Source organism: Phyllobates terribilis, unplaced genomic scaffold, assembly GCF_046119375.1.
Source record: "Phyllobates terribilis strain yellow unplaced genomic scaffold, ASM4611937v1 Scaffold_13__5_contigs__length_258822181, whole genome shotgun sequence".
NCBI lineage: Eukaryota > Metazoa > Chordata > Amphibia > Anura > Dendrobatidae > Phyllobates > Phyllobates terribilis.
Genome location: NW_027362773.1, coordinates 44,853,231 through 44,875,719, shown reverse-complemented (window position 1 = coordinate 44,875,719; position 22,489 = coordinate 44,853,231). Strand labels below are relative to the sequence as shown.

At 43.9% G+C, this 22,489-nt stretch overlaps 1 protein-coding gene across 2 annotated transcripts in view; it reads left to right on the top strand.

The window, feature by feature from the left end:
- The window catches only part of KIF18A (kinesin family member 18A), a 160,118-nt gene that overhangs the window by 103,335 nt on the left and 34,294 nt on the right, over positions 1-22,489 (top strand). For both annotated transcript variants that reach the window (XM_073658069.1, XM_073658070.1), the window contains exons 12-15: positions 4,025-4,189; positions 8,820-8,941; positions 10,514-10,752; positions 13,508-13,603. In XM_073658069.1, coding sequence (XP_073514170.1) covers positions 4,025-4,189; positions 8,820-8,941; positions 10,514-10,752; positions 13,508-13,603 — 622 coding nt within the window. The remainder of the gene's footprint in view (positions 1-4,024; positions 4,190-8,819; positions 8,942-10,513; positions 10,753-13,507; positions 13,604-22,489) is intronic.

The following is a 22,489-nucleotide window of genomic DNA, read 5'->3' as shown; positions in this document are numbered from 1 at the left end:
TGATGGTGTAAAGGAAATATATTTACAAAAAAGATTACATACGGTCTATGGATGTGTGGCGAGGTTTTCAATGAAAATAACTGTTTGCTTTCAATGGACATATGGTTGGCATCTCTGAACTGCCTTCATTCTTGAAAGTTTAGCTACAGAACTCAGAATTGGTGAGAGGACCATATGCCGGTGTATTTGATTTTGATGTTTTTTTCTCTTATGAGTATGTCACAATTTCAAGCACATATTAAAATGAAAGCTTGAATTTGTAGTACGTAAAGTGGCAATCTGCCAGCTGACAATGTGAGGCTGGAGTTTATTTTTACCTGAGTTTAGCTTGGCAGCTGTTTCTGGTTAATACGTTTTGTAATCTACTCTTGGACCTGAGATGATGTCAAAGTAACTATAGAGACGCAGCTCCGTGACGGACAACCAAGCAATATGCCAAACGGAAATCCCAAGACACAGGAGGTCAGATGATGCTGACATCTTATTTGTTGTTAGAAATCCAGTCTAATCCCCCTATTCTGCTACTCGCCGTAGAATGGCTGGGTGCATAGTGTGGAGAGAAAGCTCATTAAGCCCATCGTGCCATTGTCGTTTAAAGGGAACCTGTCATTAGATTCATGCTGCCCGAACCATAGGACTAGATCCAGAGATGTCTTTATCAGAAATGCTGCTCCCGTTCAGAGAAAGCATAGCTAGAAAAGCCGGCCAGGAACTATAGGGAGAGACGTGACTAGTTCGTGTTGGTCTCTGCTTTCTCCCCACCCCACTACAGTTTCACAGATCTCTCGTATGTATGTATGTATGTATGTATGTATGCTCACATATATCGGAGAAATCTGTCAATCAACTGGAGCAGAGCAGGGAAAATCTGGAGGCCGCATCGGACTAATCTGGCCTTTGACTATAGTCCCTGGTCTACTTTTTCAAGCTGTCTTCTCTGAAATGCTGCAGAGTAATGATGAGCGAGCATGTTTGTTTAACCCTTTCGCGGAGCACACTCGGGTGCTTTCTGAGTATCTTTGGTGTGCTCTTATAGTAAGTTAGAGTCCCTGCTTCTGCATGATTTATGACTGTTAGTCTGCCTCAAAACATGTGAGGATTCCCTAACAAACAGGCAATCTCTGCATGTGTTGAGGCTGTCTAACATCCATAAATCATGCAGACGCAGGGTCTCTAACTTACTATACGAGCACACCAAAGATACTCAGAAAGCACCCGAGCGTGCTCGGCGAAAGGGTTAAACAACAGCGCTCGCTCATCACTACTGCAGAGTAAAACCTACCTGACAGCAATCGCACAGTCAGGCTCTGATTCATGCTGCCCATGGTGAGTCTAACCACCAATTCCCTTTACATTCCAAAATTTTTTGGGGTAAATGATTATTGTTTTAACACCATATTGTTTTTGAGTCCAAACTTTTGTGCTGCTTCGTAATGTAGATCTTTATTGTAATCTGCACTCTCTAGGATTCAGCGCTACAAATTCCCTTGGATAAAATCATAGAATAGTCTGTATTCAATCACTATTGGGGCGGTTTACTGTATACTGTTAAGTTGAGGTAAAAAATGGCAGTAAAAATTGTAGTATTTTCTCATGTTAGTGTAGGCAATTTGAGGCTCTGTATCACAAGACTGGAGCACCAGCCACTACAAAGGTATTACCCACATAATTGTATGTAACAAGTCAGATGTGCCTGTATTTGGCGGGCTCAGGAACGGAGCCTGCCCCATACCTGGCAAGTACCAGCTCTGTTATACAGCTAATACTTCCACTAAGTGACACGATCTAAGCTACCTCTGATCTCTGCTGTTTAAACATTGAGATGTCGCTGTCAATCACTTACAACGTAGTTAAAATGGATTATATGCACTGAACGTAGAGTTATGGGACTCTCCCCCCACCTTGTCGCAAGACCCCTTTTGAACGCCCCTGTCACTGACATCTTAGTCCTGTAGGAAAATGTCTATTTTATCATATAGGGATTTAGTGGGTATCCTGCACTGCTGGTATAAATCTGATCAATGAGTTAAGCCCCCGTCTCACATAGCGAGATCGCTAGCGAGATCGCTGCTGTGTCACGGTTTTGGTGACGCCACAGCGACCTCACCAGCGATGTCGCTATGTGTGACACTTTGCAGCGATCAGGCCCCTGCAGTGAGATCGCTGCAAAGTGTCCTGGACCATTTTTTGGTCGTTGCCCTCCCGCTAGTCAGCACACATCGCTGTGTGTGACCAGCGGGAGCAGCGATCAGGCTGGTAACCATGATAAACATCGGGTTACTAGGGGCACACGCGCACCTAGTAACCCGTTGTTTATCATGGTTACGAGCCTGCTAAAGTGAGCGGTAACCTCCCGCTCACTGTAGCAGAGTGGTAACCATGATAAACAACGGGTTACTAGGTGCGCGTGTGCCCCTAGTAACCCGATGTTTACCATGGTTACCAGCCTGCTCCTGCTTCAGCAGGCTGGTAACCAGGAGCAGGACATTGTGGAAAGATTCTTTCCACGATGTCGCTGCTCCCCTGATCGTTGGTGAGCCTGCCTGTTTGACAGCTCACCAGCGACCACATAGCGACGCTGCAACAGTCCCTGACAGGTCGTATCGTTGTCGGGATCGTTGCTGCGTTGCTAAGTGTGACGGGGCCTTTAGATAAAACGTATGTAGTAATAGTGCCATTTTAATCTTTACGCTTTTCAAAGTAATCCAACTTCTTCAGGAGAACCACACCGATCTGTGTTACTACATAAGTTTTATCTAACTTATTGATTAGATGTATACCAGCATTGCAGGATGCCTGATAAAATTTCCAATAATCCCTAATATCACTGGATCATCCAACCTGTGGGACTGTAGCTGCTGGGATTTGGTTGTGTGCCTTGTCAGTGTTGTGTCTTGCACAACTAAATCAGGTGAGCGGAACAGCTTTTTTACTTAGACCTAAGTTCTGTAGTATATACCAATAATGTAGTAATGCAGTAAAAATATTTAAAGTATTTTATAACTTGTGTTATTTTTCCAATTCAAAAATAAACATTTGGTATTGTCATGTCCATAAATGTCTATGAAAATCTAAAATTATTTAAACTGTACATTAACTGCCAAAAATGAAGAAAAAAAAATTAAAAGTAAAAAAAAAATGCTGCAAAAAGCTATCAAAGCTTCGTATTAAGTATAGCCCCAAATTGTAAAAATCGGCTTGATGTGCAAAAAAAAAGCCATCTTGTAGGTCCATCGCCAGAAATGTGTAAAACTGTCAGATTTCAGTAAATGATGAGACACGTGTGTATATACATACGCACGTACGGATGTGTGTGTATACATAGGCCTTTTTGAGTCAGATGTTTCTATGGTTACAGAAGTACAATTATAAGCATTTCGTAAGATTTTTTAATGTTTTAGGGACAAATACATATTTATGCAAAGTGGGGGGGGTGAATGGATTTATAAAACGATAGAGCAAAAATAATATGGAAAGGTGTCCAGCCAAGAAGGTGTTAAAAATGGTACTCAAGGGACAGTCACTTTAGCAAACATACTAATTATCCACGTGATTTTTAAGCTACAGAAATAGTTGTTAGAGCTTTTTTCAAAGCTGTTCTTGGAGACTAGTGCTTAGTAACCCTGAAACATGGATGCTGAATAACCTGATTATTATTATAGCGACATTTATTCCATGGTGCTTTACTTGTGTGTATACATAGCAATCAACAAGTACAATCATTTGAACAAAACTAGTCAGCGACTGGTCCAGGAGGAGAGAGGATCCTGCCCGCGATGGCTCACATTCTACAGGGGATGGGTACAGTAGATGGGGGTAGAGCTGGTCGTGCAGCGGTGTGGTGGAGCGGTGGTTACTGTAGGCTTGTCAGAAGAGGTGGGCTTTCAGGTTCCTTTTGAAGGTTTCCGTGGTAGTCTGATGTGTTGAGGTAGAGCGTTCCAGAAATGTGGATCCAAATTACATCTTTTGGTAGAGATATTGTCTGTGGAAACTCATTGTAAGTTTAATGTTCTTTATCTTGTAGGCAACTATGAAGAGGGATCATAGACTTGAAGCTTTGAAGACAAAACAGGGCATTATACAGAAGAGAAAACAAGAGGAGATGAAACGATTTGAGGAGAACACTAATTGGCTGCATCGCCTGGAAAATGAAATGAAATTGCTCAGTCCAGACAAACAGATTCCAGTGGTAATACTTATGCATTTGCTAATTGATCAGACTTTATTAGCTTTAATTTTAGTGAAGCTGATCTTTATCGTATTTACTGTACATACACTGTCAATTCTATGGAAATGTCTTATGAATGAAGACAGAAACCTCACAATCTGGTTACATAGTTTGGTTAAAAAAAGACATGTCCATCAAGTTCATCCGATGGGTGAGAAAGAATAGAGAGAAGGGGCATAGGTACATCCATAATGCATGATCCAGACTGCCCTAAACAGCAAGTTTCTCCCCTACCTTTCCCAAGTGTAGATAAACACCCAGAATAATAATTTTATACATCTTACATGAGTGTTTATATACCGTATATACTCAAGTATAAGCTAACCCGAATATAAGCCGAGGCACATAGTTTTACCACAAAAAACTGGGAAAACTTATTCGCTCGAGTATAAGCCTAGGGTGGGAAGTGCAGCAGCTACTGGTAAATTTCCCCATCCTGGTAAGCATGGCCCCCTCACCCTCAATCTTGGTAATGCATGGCCCCCTCACCCCCAATCCTGCTAATCATGGCCCCCTCATCCCCAATCCTGGTATGCATGGCCCCCTCACCCTCAATACTGGTAATGCATGGCCCCCTTTTCCCCAATCCTGGTATGTATGGCCCCCTTATCCCCAATCCTGGTATGTATGGCCCCCTCATCCCCAATCCTGGTAATGCATGGCCCCTTCATCCCCCAGTCCTGGTAATGCATGGCCCCTTCATCCCCCAGTCCTGGTAATGCATGGCCCCCCTCATCCCCCAGTCCTGGTAATGCATGGCCCCCCTCATCCCGGAGTCCTGGTAATGCATGGCCCCCTCATCCCCCAGTCCTGGTAATGCATGGCCCCCCCATCCTGGTAAGCATGGCGTCTCATCACTGCACTCATGAAAAAAAAATAAACACTTCTAATCACCTTCCTCCCCTGTGCTCCAGCGCTGCATCCTGTTCTGCCAGCAGCTGATCTCAGCATCTGAGCAGCGCATGAAGTCACTGCCATGCGCCCTCAGACGCTGAGGTGAGCTACCCGGGATATTCACTCCTCTCCACGCCGCTGCAAACCCCCCCTTCCACAGCTAGAATTATATATACTCGAGAAGTATATACTTGAGTATAATCCCAGGGAGGCGTTTTCAGCATAAAAAATGTGCTGAAAAAGCCAGCTTATACTCGAGTATATAAAGCAAGTACTTTCTTAAAAAAAAAAAAAAAAATTGTAAGCTCATTAATATTGCCTGCTGTTATTTAGTCTGTGATCTACAAGTACACCCAGATCCTTCTCTATAAGTGACTCTCCTAGTTTTACCCCATAGAACATATAGTTCCCGCAGATTATTAGCATCCCCAGATGCATAACTTTACAATTATCCACACTGAAACTAATCTGCCACCTCGATGATCAAACACTGTCCAAATCAGCCTGTATTTTCCGAATATCCTCCATAGACTGCACTATACTGCTACTTAGCTTTGGCATCATTTGCAAAAATAGAAACATTATTAATCTTGTCTTCTGTATAATTAATATATTGAATAATAGTCCCAGCACTGAGCCTTGGGGTACACCACTTACAACCAGGGGTCATTCACCACCACAACTCTCTGGGTGCAGTCACTTCTCCCCACTCCAATATAGGCTGACCCATCTTTAATCTACTTACCCCTTTATTTTCTGCCTTGTCCTCCTCCCTGTAGAATACAGATTGTACCACAGTACAGTCAGCCCAGTGCTTTAGGAACCCAAATTCTTCTGCCCTGCACCAAGACTTAAAGAGAATCTGCCAATAGGATCAACCCCCACTAAGCCGTCTATATGGGCATGTAGATCATATGAAGCTGAATTAAATGATACCTGGATATCTGTGATTCAGTGTCTTATTCCTGATGTGCTGTTAAGATCTATGGGCCGGACATGGATCTGCATGAGGATCGGCCTCCAGAGCTTACTTTAAATTAAATAAAAGGAGGCGTTACCAATGTGAGACATATAATCACTGACCGTCCACTTTTCTGAGGTACATGTCTCACACGGGTAACACCCCGTACAATTATCTCCTTTCTGGCCTGGGGCGTACTAATGCTGAGCCCGCACTAAACCGGGCACATGTCAGCTGATTTATACAGCGGACATGTGCCCGCAACAGCCGTGGGTGGAATCGCGATCCACCCGCGGCTGTTAACCAGTTAAATGCCCAGTGGTCGGCGCTCATAGCAAGTAAGTATTTCTGCTGTATACAAGCGATCTGCTCATCGCTTGTATGTAGCAGAGGCAATCTGACAGCTGCTGCTTCTAGTCTCCTATGGAGACTATTGAAGCAAGCTGAAAGTGTAAAAAAAAATGTTTTTAAAAATATAAAAGTTTAAATTGCCCCATTCAAAATAAAATAAAAAAAAAAACACATACACATATTTGGCATCACTGCGTTCAGAATCGGCCGATCTATCAATATAAAGAAAAATTAATCCGATCAGTAAACGGCGTACGGAGAAAAAAATTCTATAACACCAGAATTAAGTTTTTTTGGTCTTCGCAACATTGGAATGAAATGCAATAACGGGCAAGCAGAACATCGGATCTAGCCCAAAATGGTATAAATAAAACGTCAGCTCGGCGCGCAAAAAATAAACCCTCATTCGGCCCCAGATCCCGAAAAATGGAGACTCTACGGGTCTCAGAAAATGGCGACTTTTTTTTTTTTTTTTTTTAAGCAAACTTTAGAATTTTTTTGACCACTGAAATAAGAAAGAACCTATACATATTCGGTGTCCACGAACTCGTAATGACCTGGGGAATAATAATGGCAGGTCAGTTTTAGCATTCAGTGGACGTGGTAAAAAAAAAAAACTCTAACCTGTGGAATTGCATTTTTTTTGCAATTTCACTTCACTTGGAATTTTTTTCCCATTTTCCAGTACACGATATGGTAAAACCAGTGATTGCGTTTTAAAGTACAACTTGTCCCGCAAAAAATAAGCCCTCACATTGCCATATTGTCTGAAAAATAAAAAGGCTATGGTTCTTTGGGAGAAGTTCAGTGTCCCTCCTATAGATCTTAACCGCTCATTTACATTAAGAAAAATTTGGAGATTTCTCTGGAATAAGACATCGAATCGTAGATATCCAGGTATCATTTTCTTCAGCTTTCTATGACCTACAAGCCCATATAGATGGCTTAGGAGGGTTGATCCTACTGGCAGATACCCTTTAAGCCATGTATGTAAGTTTCTAATTTCCCACTGTCCTCCTGCATTGTACGTGGCACAGGCAGTATTCCAGAGAAGACCTCCTTGGTGGTCCTTCTCTTCTGCTTGGAGCCTATTTCTGTAAAATGATTCTTAATGATCCTCCACATACCTCTTATGTTATTGATTGCCACATGGACCATGACAGCTGGATCATCACCAACCCCCACAGTAATTATATTATCCTGTTCCATCATTTGCCGAACCTTGGTATCAGGGAAACTGCAAACCATTTTGTTGAGGTGGTCTTGGCGACAAATTATTCTATTTATCACCCTAATTATAAAATCCCTAATAACCATTAACTGTCCTACTCTACCGACATTACCATGCCACCGGCTTCTAGCTGTGCTGATCTCCTGGCTGTTAGGGAGAGCAGTATCCACTAGAGTTGCCATTTCTGAGAGTGACACCTTTCATCTTCTGACAGATGGACATCATTGAGGGGTACAGCCACTTGGCCAGAGCAGAAAACTTCTAGCAACAGTTCTGCTGAACTTGATGTGGCACAGCACCCATTCATTCGAATGGGTGCTGTGCCACAACAGCAAGGTTTTAGGGGCTGCAGCTACCGGGACTAGCTGATTGCCATACAGATTTCATTTGTAAGGCCACGGCCCCACTATCATTGTTCGGTCAGTATTTTTTCTCAGGAGTGGGAGCCAAAACCAGGAGTGGGTGATAAATGTAGAATTGGTGACTTGTTTCTATTAAACCTTTTCTCTGATTGTTCCTCACCCGGTTTTGGCTCCCACTCCGGAGAAAAAATACTGACCGAATACTGATAGTGGGGCTGTGGCCTAAAAGGGATTGTAGCAGGGAGGCAGCCCCTTTAATGCATTGTCCTCTTTGAACAATGCTATGTTTTAGCATGGGCATGTTCTGACATTCTTCAGAGAGTAGTTTTTGGGTTCAGGTTTCATTGTTCAGACTGTTTAGATCGCTGACGTTCTTATTTGACGTCATTATTATCTATTAATATAGTATCCTGTTTTTTCCTATCAATTATTATTCACTCCTTTCTTTTGCGGCCTGAAACATGTGAGGAGAGAGAGCGAGTACAACGCAAAGAGTTTCCGTATTGTAATATTTCTATTTTAAGTGAATTTCCAATGGTTTTTGATTCTTCACAGATTTCACTTGTTAATATTTCATAAGCTTCTCTTGCAAAGTAGCCATGATCCTTTCCTATAAATAGCTCCTGTGACATTTTCATTAATAATTTATGGCTACCAGTAGTTAATTGTAAAGGCCTAGAATAAGTTGGGCATTTTCTAATCTCTCCCTGATAAATGTGTGCCTGGAAGTTGATGTATGCATTGCTTCAGACTGCATGAAAACTGTTGTTGTTTGTTATTATTTATTTTCAGGAGCTTTCCAAAGACTTACAGTGTTGCCACTTAAAGCTGGACGTAAAAGAATTAAAAGCTCAGATTGGAAACGTGAATCTTCTTGTGTCTCTTCAAGAACGAGAATATAGATACAATGAAAAGTAGGTACTTTTTTATTTATTTTTTTTCTCTCCCCACTTATTGGTTCGTATTAAAAACATTTTTGCAAAGATCAGCTTCTTGAAGTTTTGCCTGAACAGAATCGAAAAGTGTCTGCATTTTAAAAAATTTTGTTTAAGAATCCCCCAAAATAAGATGTTTGCAGGTCACTCTATTGCTGGCAACTGTTCAGTTTTCCTGCAGCACCACCATCAGTGAAATATAACATTGTAAGATGTATACTGAAATCAGAGGACCTTGGAGAACTTCTTATATTCGGGGGTGTGGATGTACCCAGTTTTGTACATTCTTGGACCTGTCCAGGCCATTGCTCATTGCAGGAAGCCTCATCCTCTGCACTGTTACCAGCAGATACCATATACAGGGTGGTCCAAAAGTAGGTGGACAGAAAGTGTAATAAGGTTATGAAGGGGGAGATTTATCACACATGGTGTAAAGTGAAACTGGCTCAGTTGCCCTTAGCAACCAATCAGATTCCACTTTTCATTCCTCACAGACTCTTTGGAAAATGAAAGGTGGAATCTGATTGGTTGCTAAGGGCAACTGAGCCAGTTTCACAGATCTAGTTTTAACAGATAGATCTTCCCCAAATCTGTTTTCTTTTCAGATAATTCAGATAACACATAATGGCAAATAATTTAAATACTGATCAAAGAAAATGGATTTTAACAGAGTAATGGACATCCCAAAATGCTGAAACCATTAGAGCAAATTGGGTGTAAACATTTGGTACTCAAGCCCCAAAGAGACAAACCATTTACCGCATTCGTGACAAATTCAATGCCACTGGCTCAATCCTTAATGCTCCAAAAACTGCTCGACCCAAAACTGTCTGTACAGAAGATAATAAACAACTTGTTGCTGAAACATTTGTTCAGAGTCCAAAAAAGTCCACAAGAAGAGCCTCTTTGGAATTGGGAATTTCACGAGCTTCTATCATGCGAATCCTGAAATCTATTGGGTGGAAAGCTTATCGTCCACGTCTAATTCATGGTTTATTAGAGGATGATCCAGACAGGCGGCTGCAATTTAGTGTTTGATAAATCTCCCCCTTCATAACCTTATTACACTTTCTGTCCATCTACTTTTGGACCACCCTGTATATGGAAGTGTTAAATCCATAAGGAATCCACCATGATATGCTGCTGTAATAGTGATCCATTATGGGCCTCATGCACTTGGCCACTTTTAGGGTTAGTGTTATACAGATCCCATGTACAGTGAGAAAAAAAGTCAACTTTTGCCTCTGAGTTAATAAACATTCCCACCCCCTTGATTTAGTAGGAAATAGACCGTTGTGACACCTAGCTGACTGTAGAGAATAATGTATATCACTAAGGCCCCATATAGATCCATGCCCACACAGGAGCCACACTACACATACAGTAATAGTAGATGATGGGCCTTGGATATCTGACTGCCCATATCCATGAGACCCACTAATGTTACATACTTCTATATCAGTGCTACATTTATGGCTAGTGTTACTACTTCAGTTGAAGAGATATAAAAGTATACGCCTTATTCCTAACTTTTCCTTCTTGTTTTTCCAGGTTGCTGAGTGCAGTCCTGCCCGCCTTCCGGAGGCAATATGAAATATTACATCAGTCAGGGTTAGCGGATGCAGTTGTGGAGTCTGATTTCCAGGAAGTCAAGCACCTGGTCCAGAGAGAGAAGGCAGTCGTATGGGCCGACCAGACAATTGTCGAGGATCTCAACAAAACGGATTTACCAGATATTGCATCACTTCTGTCCTTCCCTCATCTGTCATACACACAGACGACCCCATGCCGTAAGATCTGTTCTGATATGCTAGATAAAGCTCTACCTTTAAAGGGGTACTCCCATCTCCACAGTTCATTAGCTAGTTGTTAGTGGTCATAACCATGGATACCTAAGGTCCTGCAATTCCTGCACATGAGGAAAAAAGCACAGCGAATCAGAAAAACTACACTACATTTCTAATTGGAGGTATTTGTTAATAATAATATTATTATTATTATTACTACTACACCTACTGCATATTGGAATAGGATCTTCGAGATGGGAATACCCCTTTAACTGTAGCCATAAATTGGCAAATATGGATTGTTTCATGATGATGCAGAGTGGAAACAAACATCTCTTGCTACATAGATCATATCAGTAAACTGTTATTGATGGGTGTATTATTGTAAATGCATAGGGACCGATACATCAGTATTGATGCCAGAAAATTGGTGTAAAACATTTACAATAGATGGACTTGGAGTTGTGGAAAAAAATGTTGCTTTTTTTTTTTTTTTTTTTTTTTTGGCATATTCACACCACTTTCAAGCAGCCCTATCAAAATGGGTAGGGCAGGGGACAGGACAGGGTCAGGCTACACCCGCAAGTCACATTCATCCAAAACAGCAGTGCTTCTTACGCCAGAAATGTTACTCCAGTCATTGACTGGAGTATAATTTCTGGCAAGGTGCACGCCACTGATGAGCTGAATTCAATAAAGGGCATGCTGGCGTAAGATGCGCCAAAGTCATTAAGACTGGCACGCGAAACTCAAATCTTAATGATTCGGAGCCACGTTGTTTTCATGCTTCTCATATTTAGCGGAATGCAAGGTGGATTATTTAGATTAAAGAGGTTTTCCCTTCCTGGGAAGTGTCCTAATCTTGGGATATACCCTCACTTTCTGATCAGAGTACACCTGACTGTCATGAATCCCACCAATCCTGAAGAAGTGAGCTTTACAATTCTTTTTTTTTTTAAAACTGTACAGCGGCAATTCTTTCTAGCCAAGGTGCGGACCCAATCTATTCCTAGTGACAGGGGCTGTGCTAATACAGCGGAGACCATTACCAGTCAGAAATGGATGAAATCCTAGTGATGTACCATCACTGTCTTGGATCAATAAATGCCGGGATCCTGTCGCCATGAAACTAGTACCTATTACTCTGTGTGAAAATCAAAATTTTCCAGCTAATATATTGGTGACAATGTATAATAATAATGTGTTGTGTTTTTCCTTTTGAACCCCACATGGAGAAGTAGGAATTAGTGACAGGGACCATCCATATTTAGGTACACCTTGCCGCTGTTGGATGACTTTTGCACTCTTTGATCAAAAAATTGTGAGGTCTATTTTCTCCTCATTACCCCTTTTTGAAAATGAACAGTTTGAAAAAAAAAAAAAGTTTTCAACTATTCACCTGTGCATTAATTCCTGTGATGCACCTAAAGATTTATCAAATTTCCTGACCAGCAGTTTTGACTGATTTGAGGGAGTCTGTTTTTAAGACTGTTACTTTTGGGGGTTTTCCAATATATAAGACCCTTAGCGTTGCTTCAAAGCGGAGTAGATCCATAAAAAATAAGATTTGTAAATTTCCTTGAAAAAAATGAAAAATTGCTGCGAAATTGTAACCATTGAAACAAAATAAGACATTTGAACAATGACCCTGACGTAAAGCAGAGATATGGGAAATGAAGTTTATGAGCTAGTTTATGTGGTATGAGTTTATGGTTTAAGGGTGTAGGCATGCAAAGTTTTTTGTAACCTTTTAGATAATTTCATTAAAAAAAAAAAAAACACAATACGTATTGTCCTGAATTTACAAACAACACAATGTATAATGTAAAAAACCTAGAAGTCTGAACTGAAACATAAATTGATGTGCATGCAAAATGTAAATGCATGTTCACACAAGGCCAATAGACAGAGAAAAACCAAAGACAAGCAAAATACCCAAGTAACTAGAAGTAAATGGGTAAATCGCACAGTGCGAAAATAATGATAAATAATAAAGGGTATTTAGTTAACATAATTTTGATCAAAATAATGTAAAAGCCATCCCACCACTTCACGGCAACCCTTATGGGACAGTCCTAACTCTAATTTTAAAACCTTACCATTTGTCAAGTGACATACATATGGATAAGGGCAGAGAGACTGACCCCCTAGTAGAAGCATAGACCTGAGGCAGAATGAGCCTTTCAGCTCAGACAACGGACGGCCACACCCTTATATATACTAAAGCACACTGAACTACAAAGAAAAAACCTAGAAGTCTGAACTGAAACATAAATTGATGTGCATGCAAAATATAAATGCATGTTCACACAAGGCCAATAGACAAAGAAAAACCAAAGACAAGCAAAATACCCAAATAACTGGAAGTAAATGGGTAAATCGCACAGTGCAAAAATAATGATAAATAATAAAGGGTATGTATAATGTGTCATGAAAAAATTGAAGTGGAATTTGGCCATTAAAGACAAAATTCGCTCCGTCACTAAAGGGTTGTAAAAGAGGTGCATTGTTGGGCTCCCGGAACGGTTATGGAGGAATCTCAGGGTAGTTTTTGCCTAAAATTGGAGTTTTACATTATCTTATTTATAAAGAGACTGGAGCTTCTCGTTGTACAGTGAAAGTGTTTGAGCACAGTGAAATCTTTTCATATTCTTCATTATTTGCCTTAGAATTAATTAAAGGTACTTGTTCCAGTATTAATAGGACTGTTCTTACCGATTTTGCACAACTGTAATGTAGCAAAGTATATTTCTTATAGGTGGCGAGAAGCAGGTTCAGAAAAAACCATCAGTAGACAGCACAGTGTCACATGAAAGTACCGTGTCCACTGTCGAGCCTTGTACTGGACAAGAAAGTAAGTGCTTCTAAATATCAGACCCATCCAGGCGATCATCCCCTCAGCTCTCATAGTCTCTTGCGATTTCTTTGAGCTGCTCTGAATATATGATTAATATCTGAGAGAGTCTAACTTTTTTTCTTTTTTTGCTTTAGTTCTTGTGTTTGCCTGGAAAATTAAAAGTAAATTCTTCAAAATCAGAAAGTAGAAATGCAAGTTATCATTATAGATACTGTTCCAGAATGACCAAAATATGGAAAACAAACTTCTAATGTTTCTTAGACATAGTTTAGTTGAAAAGGGTTGTCCTGGACTTTTATACTGATGGCCTACCCTTAGGATAAGTCATTAATATTTGATTGGTGGGGTGCAACATCCGGTATTCCCACTGATCAGCTGTTCCTGGTGCCGGCAGTAGCCGGATGTGATCACTTGTGAAGCTGCACACCACAGCTCCAACAGCTGCATAATGGCAATGGCTGGGTACAGCACTTCAGCCCTATATTCCAGTCAATAGGGGTTAGATGTGAAGTTGATGGAGCTGTGTGGTTCCACTCCACAACTGAGCACATCTGGCCGGCGCCAGTAAACAACTGATTGGTGGGGGGCCAGGTGTCACAATCAATCAGATATTGATGGCCTAAGCCCTAGGATAGGCCATCATTAAAAAAAATAGTGGACAACCTCTTTAACTGAATCTAAGATGAAGAATAGCACCCACCTGTGAAGGGAGATTTTACTATGTTTATAATGAAATAATGGAACTGATGGAAAAAAAAATACAATGTCCACTCATAAAACTATTCAAAAATGTAGTTTGGTCTGACATGATGTTGCAATGTTTTTATTTCACTGATTGTGCAGCATTGACTTGTCGCAGAGGAACCATGCAACTTTTTTCTACTCCATGTTTTTTCTACTCCTTTCTCATTACCAGGCCACGGCCCCACTATCAGTATTTGGTCAGTATTTTTTCTCAGGAGTGGGAGCCAAAACCAGGAGTGGGTGATAAATGCAGAATTGGTGCACTTGTACCTTCTCTCTGATTGTCCCTCACCTGGTTTTGGATCCCACTCCTGAGAAAAAATACTGACCAAATAGTGATTGTGGGGCTGTGGCCTTAGGGAATATTACATTCTGAGGCATTATGGCATATCAAAAGTAAACTCCATAAATGTCTGGGATGTACTGGTTCCTCAAGAGCTCTTACGTCACTGATTTAAGATGAGCTAAGAGGACTAGCAATGCAGCAGAAGCACTTGCTCCTGTGATAAAACAGGCAGTGAAATGTGTTACTTCACAGAAAGAACCAGCTGCGAGCCCCTGCTGTGTCATCTTTATACTGTCTTGGCCAGGAGTTGTGGTATGTGCCGACCATGAACTTGAGCAACTTTGTATAGTCAGACTCAGCCATTGCATAGTACATAGCAGCGGCACAGGAACCTTTTTTAACACATCCATTTGTGGGACTTGGTATTATTCCAAAATCTATTGATTAACGTGTACCTTGTTCATGGGACAACCGCTTTAAGTCCCCTAAAGGGACTAAAGCAAAAAATATATAACATTTCAAATCAACCCCTTTTTCTATCTAGCAAAATCAAAATTGACTCTTTACCATAAAGAAAAAAACAAGAAGCCCTCATATGGCTATGTCATGATTATCATCAAAAGTTATGACCTGTGGAAGAAGAGGAGGAAAAACATGAAAGTGCAGCATTAAAAATTTGCTGCAGCTGGAAGAGGCTTCACGCTCAGAAAATGCACCAACTTTTTGGCTCAACTTTCTGACAGTCAGTCAACCAATAAGGGGTGTAAACGTAGACCACGATTCATCAAGACCGGCGTATTCCTCTTCATAAATCAGAAGTATCGGACATGTGCCATGCACCTTTGTGTGCGCCTCGCCACAGATTCTACTTTAGTCTCTGCTGGAGTAAGATTTGTGGCGTAGCGAGCGATACTGCTTGTCATGCCCCTCCCCCTCCCAGGCTCGTCCAGTTTTTCAGAGTAGGGCAAAAATTGTAAGAGGATGCCAAAAGACGCAAAATTTTAGCGCTGCCTTGAGTTGTGCCAAAATAATTTTGCAACCTTTCAAAGCTTTTTACGTCAGAACACCGGCATGAAAGCTCTGATGAATCAGGCCCTTAGGATAGATAGTCTATAGGTACTCCAGCTTTGTCAGCCGGCATAGGCCACTGCGATAAATCTGTTGCATTTTATTACTGACTAGTCTAAGTATAAATATAAGACCGTTGTTTTGTGTCCCACAATATATATTACACATGGATTTGATTTTAAGGAAGACTGTGTAAGCCATGTAACCTGAAACCCAAAGATCGTTATCCCCATTCATTCTCCAAGGACAACATAGTAATGTGGTGACAAGTGGCTTCACAGCAAAACTGTAGACTGAATGGAGTCACTTTGAGTAAATGACAAATCTCAGTTTTTTATAGAAAACAAATTTCCCAGCATAACAAACCCCTCAATTAAAATGAAGATTTATATAGATCTAGTTGCACCTTCTGGGGAACTAGTTCTTAGTCCTAATTAGTTCAAGATGTTGTAACGGAAGGTGGACTTTACACGGAAATTGCAACCCTTCGGCCACCTGCTAAACGGTGGTCATTAGTCCATATTTAAAGAACCATATTTAATATCCAGCATAACTGTATAGATTTTACATGTCAACAAAAGCACTAAAGTATTTTACACTTGGCTATTTCCGCTGTCCTGTTTCTCACTGACTGCAGCCTGCTCCTAAGAAAGCATTTCAGATTTTGTCCAACTTAATAAAAGTTGCTCCATAAACAACAAATAGTTTTATGTGCTGTAGCCTGCTTTACTCCAAATCTGTATCTGGTTATAAGCCTTACAATCTGCATTTTCTGTAGAAATTACAGTTGTTTTGCTTGATGTTTTGTATAAGAATCTTGTAGACATGGTAGATTTCCACTAGACTGGTGCTACCAAATACATGCCCAGGTTTCATTCCCAGTATATTTACTCTTCAGATTGTTGCACATATAGATGGACCTTTATGGCCCTGATTTATCAAGGCTGGCATTGTTCACTCCTTCTAATGAATCTGGCATGTCTGAACAGTGGTTTGCACCTAGCCACGAATCTTACTCCAGTCTCTGGCTGGAGTAAGATTTGTGGAGTAAAGAACTCCACCGCTCATTATGAATTTAACAAGCTGGGGCTGTCACGCTCCTGTCCCACCTTATTTCCACACACTTTATTGGAACTTGGATAGAATGGAGTGAGACCAGCAAAAGTCACAAAATTTTAGTGCTGCCTCGCGTTGAGTCAAAATTTTGCGACTATTCAACAGAATTGTCTTATAAAAGCTTTGATGACTCTGGCCCATAGTATAGGTGTGTGTGTATTATACATATATATATATATATATTTATATCTACCTAAACAGTTGTATATTTACCATCCAGTGGATTTACACAGTGTGCTTGGTTTACAGAGCTGACAATCAGGATATTCCTTATGGTGGTCACAGGGCTAAGCTCATGGCCTACTGGACAGCACACAATTATTTTTTTCTACTTTGTTGTTCCTCACTTAAAGGGAACCTATTCTGTGAAAAATCGCTATTAGCCTTCAGATATAGGGTTAATCTGCAGGTGAACAGCATTCTAAACCTGCCTAGTGCCTGCACTTAGAGCCCCCCTACTGTGATGAAATGAACTTTATTTTTCCCAGCAAGCTTTCGGGTTTTAGTCATGGGGGTTGCGTCAGCACTTATTCAGTCACCGCTCTGTGTGAAGAGAGCAGTGGCTGTAACCGCGCCTCTGGCACTGACTGACAGCCGGCCGGCTCTAATGCTGATCCTGCTGTCAGGCAGTGCCGGGTGCGCAGTTACAGGCGCCACTCTCTCTATACATGAACACTGCCAGGGGGAATAAAGTTAATTTCCTCACGGCAGCAGGGCAGGTTCAGAACACTATTAACCCCATATCTGAAGGTTAATCTCATTTTTCACATGACAGATTCCCTTTAAGAGCCCAGCTGAGCAGCCTGCTTAAAATGTGTGTAAAAAAACAACTCATTTTTATAGCAATTCATCCAAGCAAACATCTGTAACACATGTTTCTGGGGTGTTAGAATGTGAAAAAGTCTTAGCACATTAAACTTGTGTCACATTTTGTGCCAATTTTCATCAGATTCCTTGTCATCTGCATTTGTTGTAGTAAAGGAGCTGTTAATTACTGCCTCTCATGTGTTCATCTCTTGTAACAAACCATGGAGGGAGGCCAGTGTGATCCCGTTCAGCAAGACAGCGGTTCTGAAAGGTTTGCTGGGTGTAATTACATCCACTAGTATAAGTCTATTAAGGTACCATGCTATCCTTTGTTCTGCATAATTGGTGCAGTTTCTGGGGGAAGAAGGACATTTGGGGACATCATGGCCACGTGACCAAAGGTTCTTGTGCGGCCCGATACAACTCTTCTTCTTCCAATGTTGCCCAGAGATGCCAGAAGGTTCAACACTCCTGAGCTAAAGCCTCCCCTTGTATCATGGCTTCAGTAGGACAAAAAGACAATTCCAGCCTGTTTTACTAATTTCACATCTCCAGACAAAAAGTGGAATGGATCACGAAAAGATCAAAGGGACTCTGTCACCACCGAATGACTGTTCAAACCAAGTACTGGCAATCGGTCCATCATGGCGGGGCCAATCATTCAAATACACCTTCCAACCTGCTTGTTTTCCGTCTATCCCCTCCCTTCTCTGGCTCTATGAAGCCAGAGCTGTCAATCAAATAGGGGGGTTGAAAAAGGGACAACAAGCAGGTGGAAAGGTGTATGTAAATGATTAGCCCCCCATGGAGCACTGAGCCGCGGCACTTTGTTAGTACAGAATGATTGTTTGAACCAAGTCTCCTTTAAAGGGGTGGTCTGAAGTCCAGCTAAACTTCATTCTAAAAGCCCATCTATTTATTACCATAAACTAAGCTATTTTCTAATCTACTTGTATTAAGAAAATTCCCTACTGTTCCCTAATTACACTATCTATCTGCTATTCTAACTTTTTTCCTATTTCCTGTGTGATGATTTGTTTGAGAATCCCAGTGCATGCTGGGATACTCATTTGAAGCCCTATCAGGGGGCAGAGGCCGCTATCACTGTCACAGCCTCTGCCTGAAATGTATCGTCATCCATATGCATGCTGGGTATTCTGACACCACTCGGTTGTTGGCTGATTATTACTGATCTAAGCAGACAACGGAGCGAACGCCGTCACTGTACAGATTGCACATCCCACAGGGAGGGACACCGCAGGGAGGGACACCGCAGGGATGAGCACAGCGCTTGAAATAAGCGTCCCTGATGACACTTCGTTTCAGGGAGAGGGCCGAGGCTGTGACTGTGACCTCAACCTCTTCCCCCTGCTCTGATGATGCTTTTGATTTTAGTATCCCAGAATGCACTGGGATTCTCAAACAAGTAATCCTCCCACAGGAAATGGGGGAAAAAAATGAATATCGGTGTAGTTAGGGAACAGCAGGGAATTTTTTAATACAAGTATATTAGAAAATAGCTTAGTTTACGGCACTCAATAGATAGGGATTCAGACCACCCCTTTAACTTCTCTCAAACATTGTAGCTCATTGATGTCACTTTTGTATCCATTGGTAAATGGTATCATTTGGCTGAGGGCTGAAAATAAATTAAAGGCTTTGTCCAACCCCAAAACTCCATTTTTTTTATAAATTAATCTGTGCTGGATTGTAATGAAAAAGCCTCCCACACTGATTTGTTCTTCTGTTTTTGTTTTTTTCTACTTTTGCATCCTCCAGTTTTTAGGTTAAGTGCCTCTATGCTGGCTGTTGACATGCTGCTCTCCGTGATTGGGCAACTTCACAGCCAGTGCTAAACCCCGCCCACTGTATACTCTGCCCGCCCACGCTATCCCCCTCTCTGCCCGCCCATGCTCTCCCCTTCTCTGCCCGCCCATGCTCTCCCCTTCTCTGCCCGCCCATGCTCTCCCCCTCTCTGCCCGCCCACGCTATCCCCCTCTCTGCCCGCCCACGCTCTCCCCCTCTCTGCCCGCCCACGCTCTCCCCCTCTCTGCCCGCCCACGCTCTCCCCCTCTCTGCCCGCCCACGCTATCCCCCTCTGTCTGCCCGCCCACGCTATCCCCCTCTGTCTGCCTGCCCACGCTATCCCCCTCTGTCTGCCCGCCCACGCTATCCCCCTCTGTCTGCCCGCCCACGCTATCCCCCTCTGTCTGCCCGCCCACGCTATCCCCCTCTGTCTGCCCGCCCACGCTATCCCCCTCTGTCTGCCCGCCCACGCTATCCCCCTCTGTCTGCCCGCCCACGCTATCCCCCTCTGTCTGCCCGCCCACGCTATCCCCCTCTGTCTGCCCGCCCACGCTATCCCCCTCTGTCTGCCCGCCCACGCTATCCCCCTCTGTCTGCCCGCCCACGCTATCCCCCTCTGTCTGCCCGCCCACGCTATCCCCCTCTGTCTGCCCGCCCACGCTATCCCCCTCTGTCTGCCCGCCCACGCTATCCCCCTCTGTCTGCCCGCCCACGCTATCCCCCTCTGTCTGCCCGCCCACGCTATCCCCCTCTGTCTGCCCGCCCACGCTATCCCCCTCTGTCTGCCCGCCCACGCTATCCCCCTCTGTCTGCCCGCCCACGCTATCCCCCTCTGTCTGCCCGCCCACGCTATCCCCCTCTGTCTGCCCGCCCACGCTATCCCCCTCTGTCTGCCCGCCCACGCTATCCCCCTCTGTCTGCCCGCCCACGCTATCCCCCTCTGTCTGCCCGCCCACGCTATCCCCCTCTGTCTGCCCGCCCACGCTATCCCCCTCTGTCTGCCCGCCCACGCTATCCCCCTCTGTCTGCCCGCCCACGCTATCCCCCTCTGTCTGCCCGCCCACGCTATCCCCCTCTGTCTGCCCGCCCACGCTATAACCCTCTGTCTGCCCGCCCACGCTATCACCCTCTGTCTGCCCGCCCACGCTATAACCCTCTATCTGCCCGCCCACGCTATAACCCTCTGTCTGCCCGCCCACGCTATAACCCTCTGTCTGCCCGCCCACGCTATAACCCTCTGTCTGCCCGCCCACGCTATAACCCTCTGTCTGCCCGCCCACGCTATAACTCTGTCTGCCCGCCCACGCTATAACTCTGTCTGCCCGCCCACGCTATAACCCTCTCTGCCCGCCCACGCTATCCCCCTCTGTCTGCCCGCCCACGCTATCCCCCTCTGTCTGCCCGCCCACGCTATCCCCCTCTGCCCGCCCACGCTATCCCCCTCTGTCTGCCCGCCCACGCTATCCCCCTCTGTCTGCCCGCCCACGCTATCCCCCTCTGTCTGCCCGCCCACGCTATCCCCCTCTGTCTGCCCGCCCACGCTATCCCCCTCTGTCTGCCCGCCCACGCTATCCCCCTCTGTCTGCCCGCCCACGCTATCCCCCTCTGTCTGCCCGCCCACGCTATCCCCCTCTGTCTGCCCGCCCACGCTATCCCCCTCTGTCTGCCCGCCCACGCTATAACCCTCTGTCTGCCTGCCCACGCTATAACCCTCTGTCTGCCCGCCCACGCTATAACCCTCTGTCTGCCCGCCCTCCACTCCACCCTCATTGGTCAGGACTCTGCTTCTGCAATGCTATATGTAGCCAGTTTCTCAGTGCTGAATGCGTGTCAGAGAAGCCATCCTCAGACTCCTTGTCCTCTTCATTCTCTGCAGAACTGCACAAATCACCTGTATTGTGACCATTATATCCATGATGTTATAAATCTGTTTCATATTCCTCTGTTATCCTGCATTAGCATAACTGATCTGCTCCATCTATAATATAACCAGGTATGTGTCAGTCTGTCTGAAGCCTCCATAGACTGCGCCTGCGCAGTCTGGCCAGAGACTAAAAAGCACATCAGCCGTTACAGGTGAGAGGGAGGAGGACGAGGATGAAGGACTGTGGTACCAAAGATCGCGGTATGCGTAAGCGCTGACAACATACCGCCATTAGGGCACATACTTCAATCTGTGACGAGGCTGGAGGAGTGTGGCGCTGGAGTTTGCGCCTGCGCATTGCGTGATCTCTAGCACCATTTTGTTGAAGACATTGTGTGCAAATTTGTCTTCAACATAATGGCACAGGCGTGAACTCCAGCGCCACACTCCTCCTTCAGCCTCGCCAGAGATCGAGGACGCGCTGGAAGGGAGAGGGGAAAAGGTGAATAGGAGGTTTTTTTTGTTTATTTTTTGTATTGATGGGGGAGAATATACTAGGATGGGAGACCTGGATGGGGGAGCATATACCAGGATGGGGGACTCAGATGGAGGAGCATATACCAGGATGGGGAAGCTGGATAGGGGGACCATATGCCAGGATGGGGGGTGGGCATGTATTAGAATGGGGGACCAGCATGGAGGACCCGGATGGGAGAGCATATACCAGGTTGGGGGATCCGGATGGGGAGAGCATGTGCCGTATGGCAGAGCATATACCAGGATGGGATACCAGAATTGGGGACCCGGAAAGGGGAGTATGTACAAGAATGGGGGAACCATATAAGAGGAGGTTGGGGGACCATATACCAGTATGGGAGACCAGAATGGGGGAGCATACACCAGAATGGGGAAGCATTCGATTTCAATCATGGGGGTCTGGTCCGGCATTGGTTCAGTCAGGCCTCAATGTAGAAACAGTGTCAGTCAGTGCCGGGGGTGCGGTTACAGGGGACTCTCTGTATAGTCAGAGCAGTGACTGAACCGGCACCGCCTCCATGACTGAATCCGAATGTTGGCGGGGAGAATAAAGTTAATTTTCTTCCCGCTGCATTTGGCTGCGTACGGGCGCTGGACAGGATAATAATGCTATCAACCTACTGATTAACCTTATATAAGCAGGTTAATAGCGTTA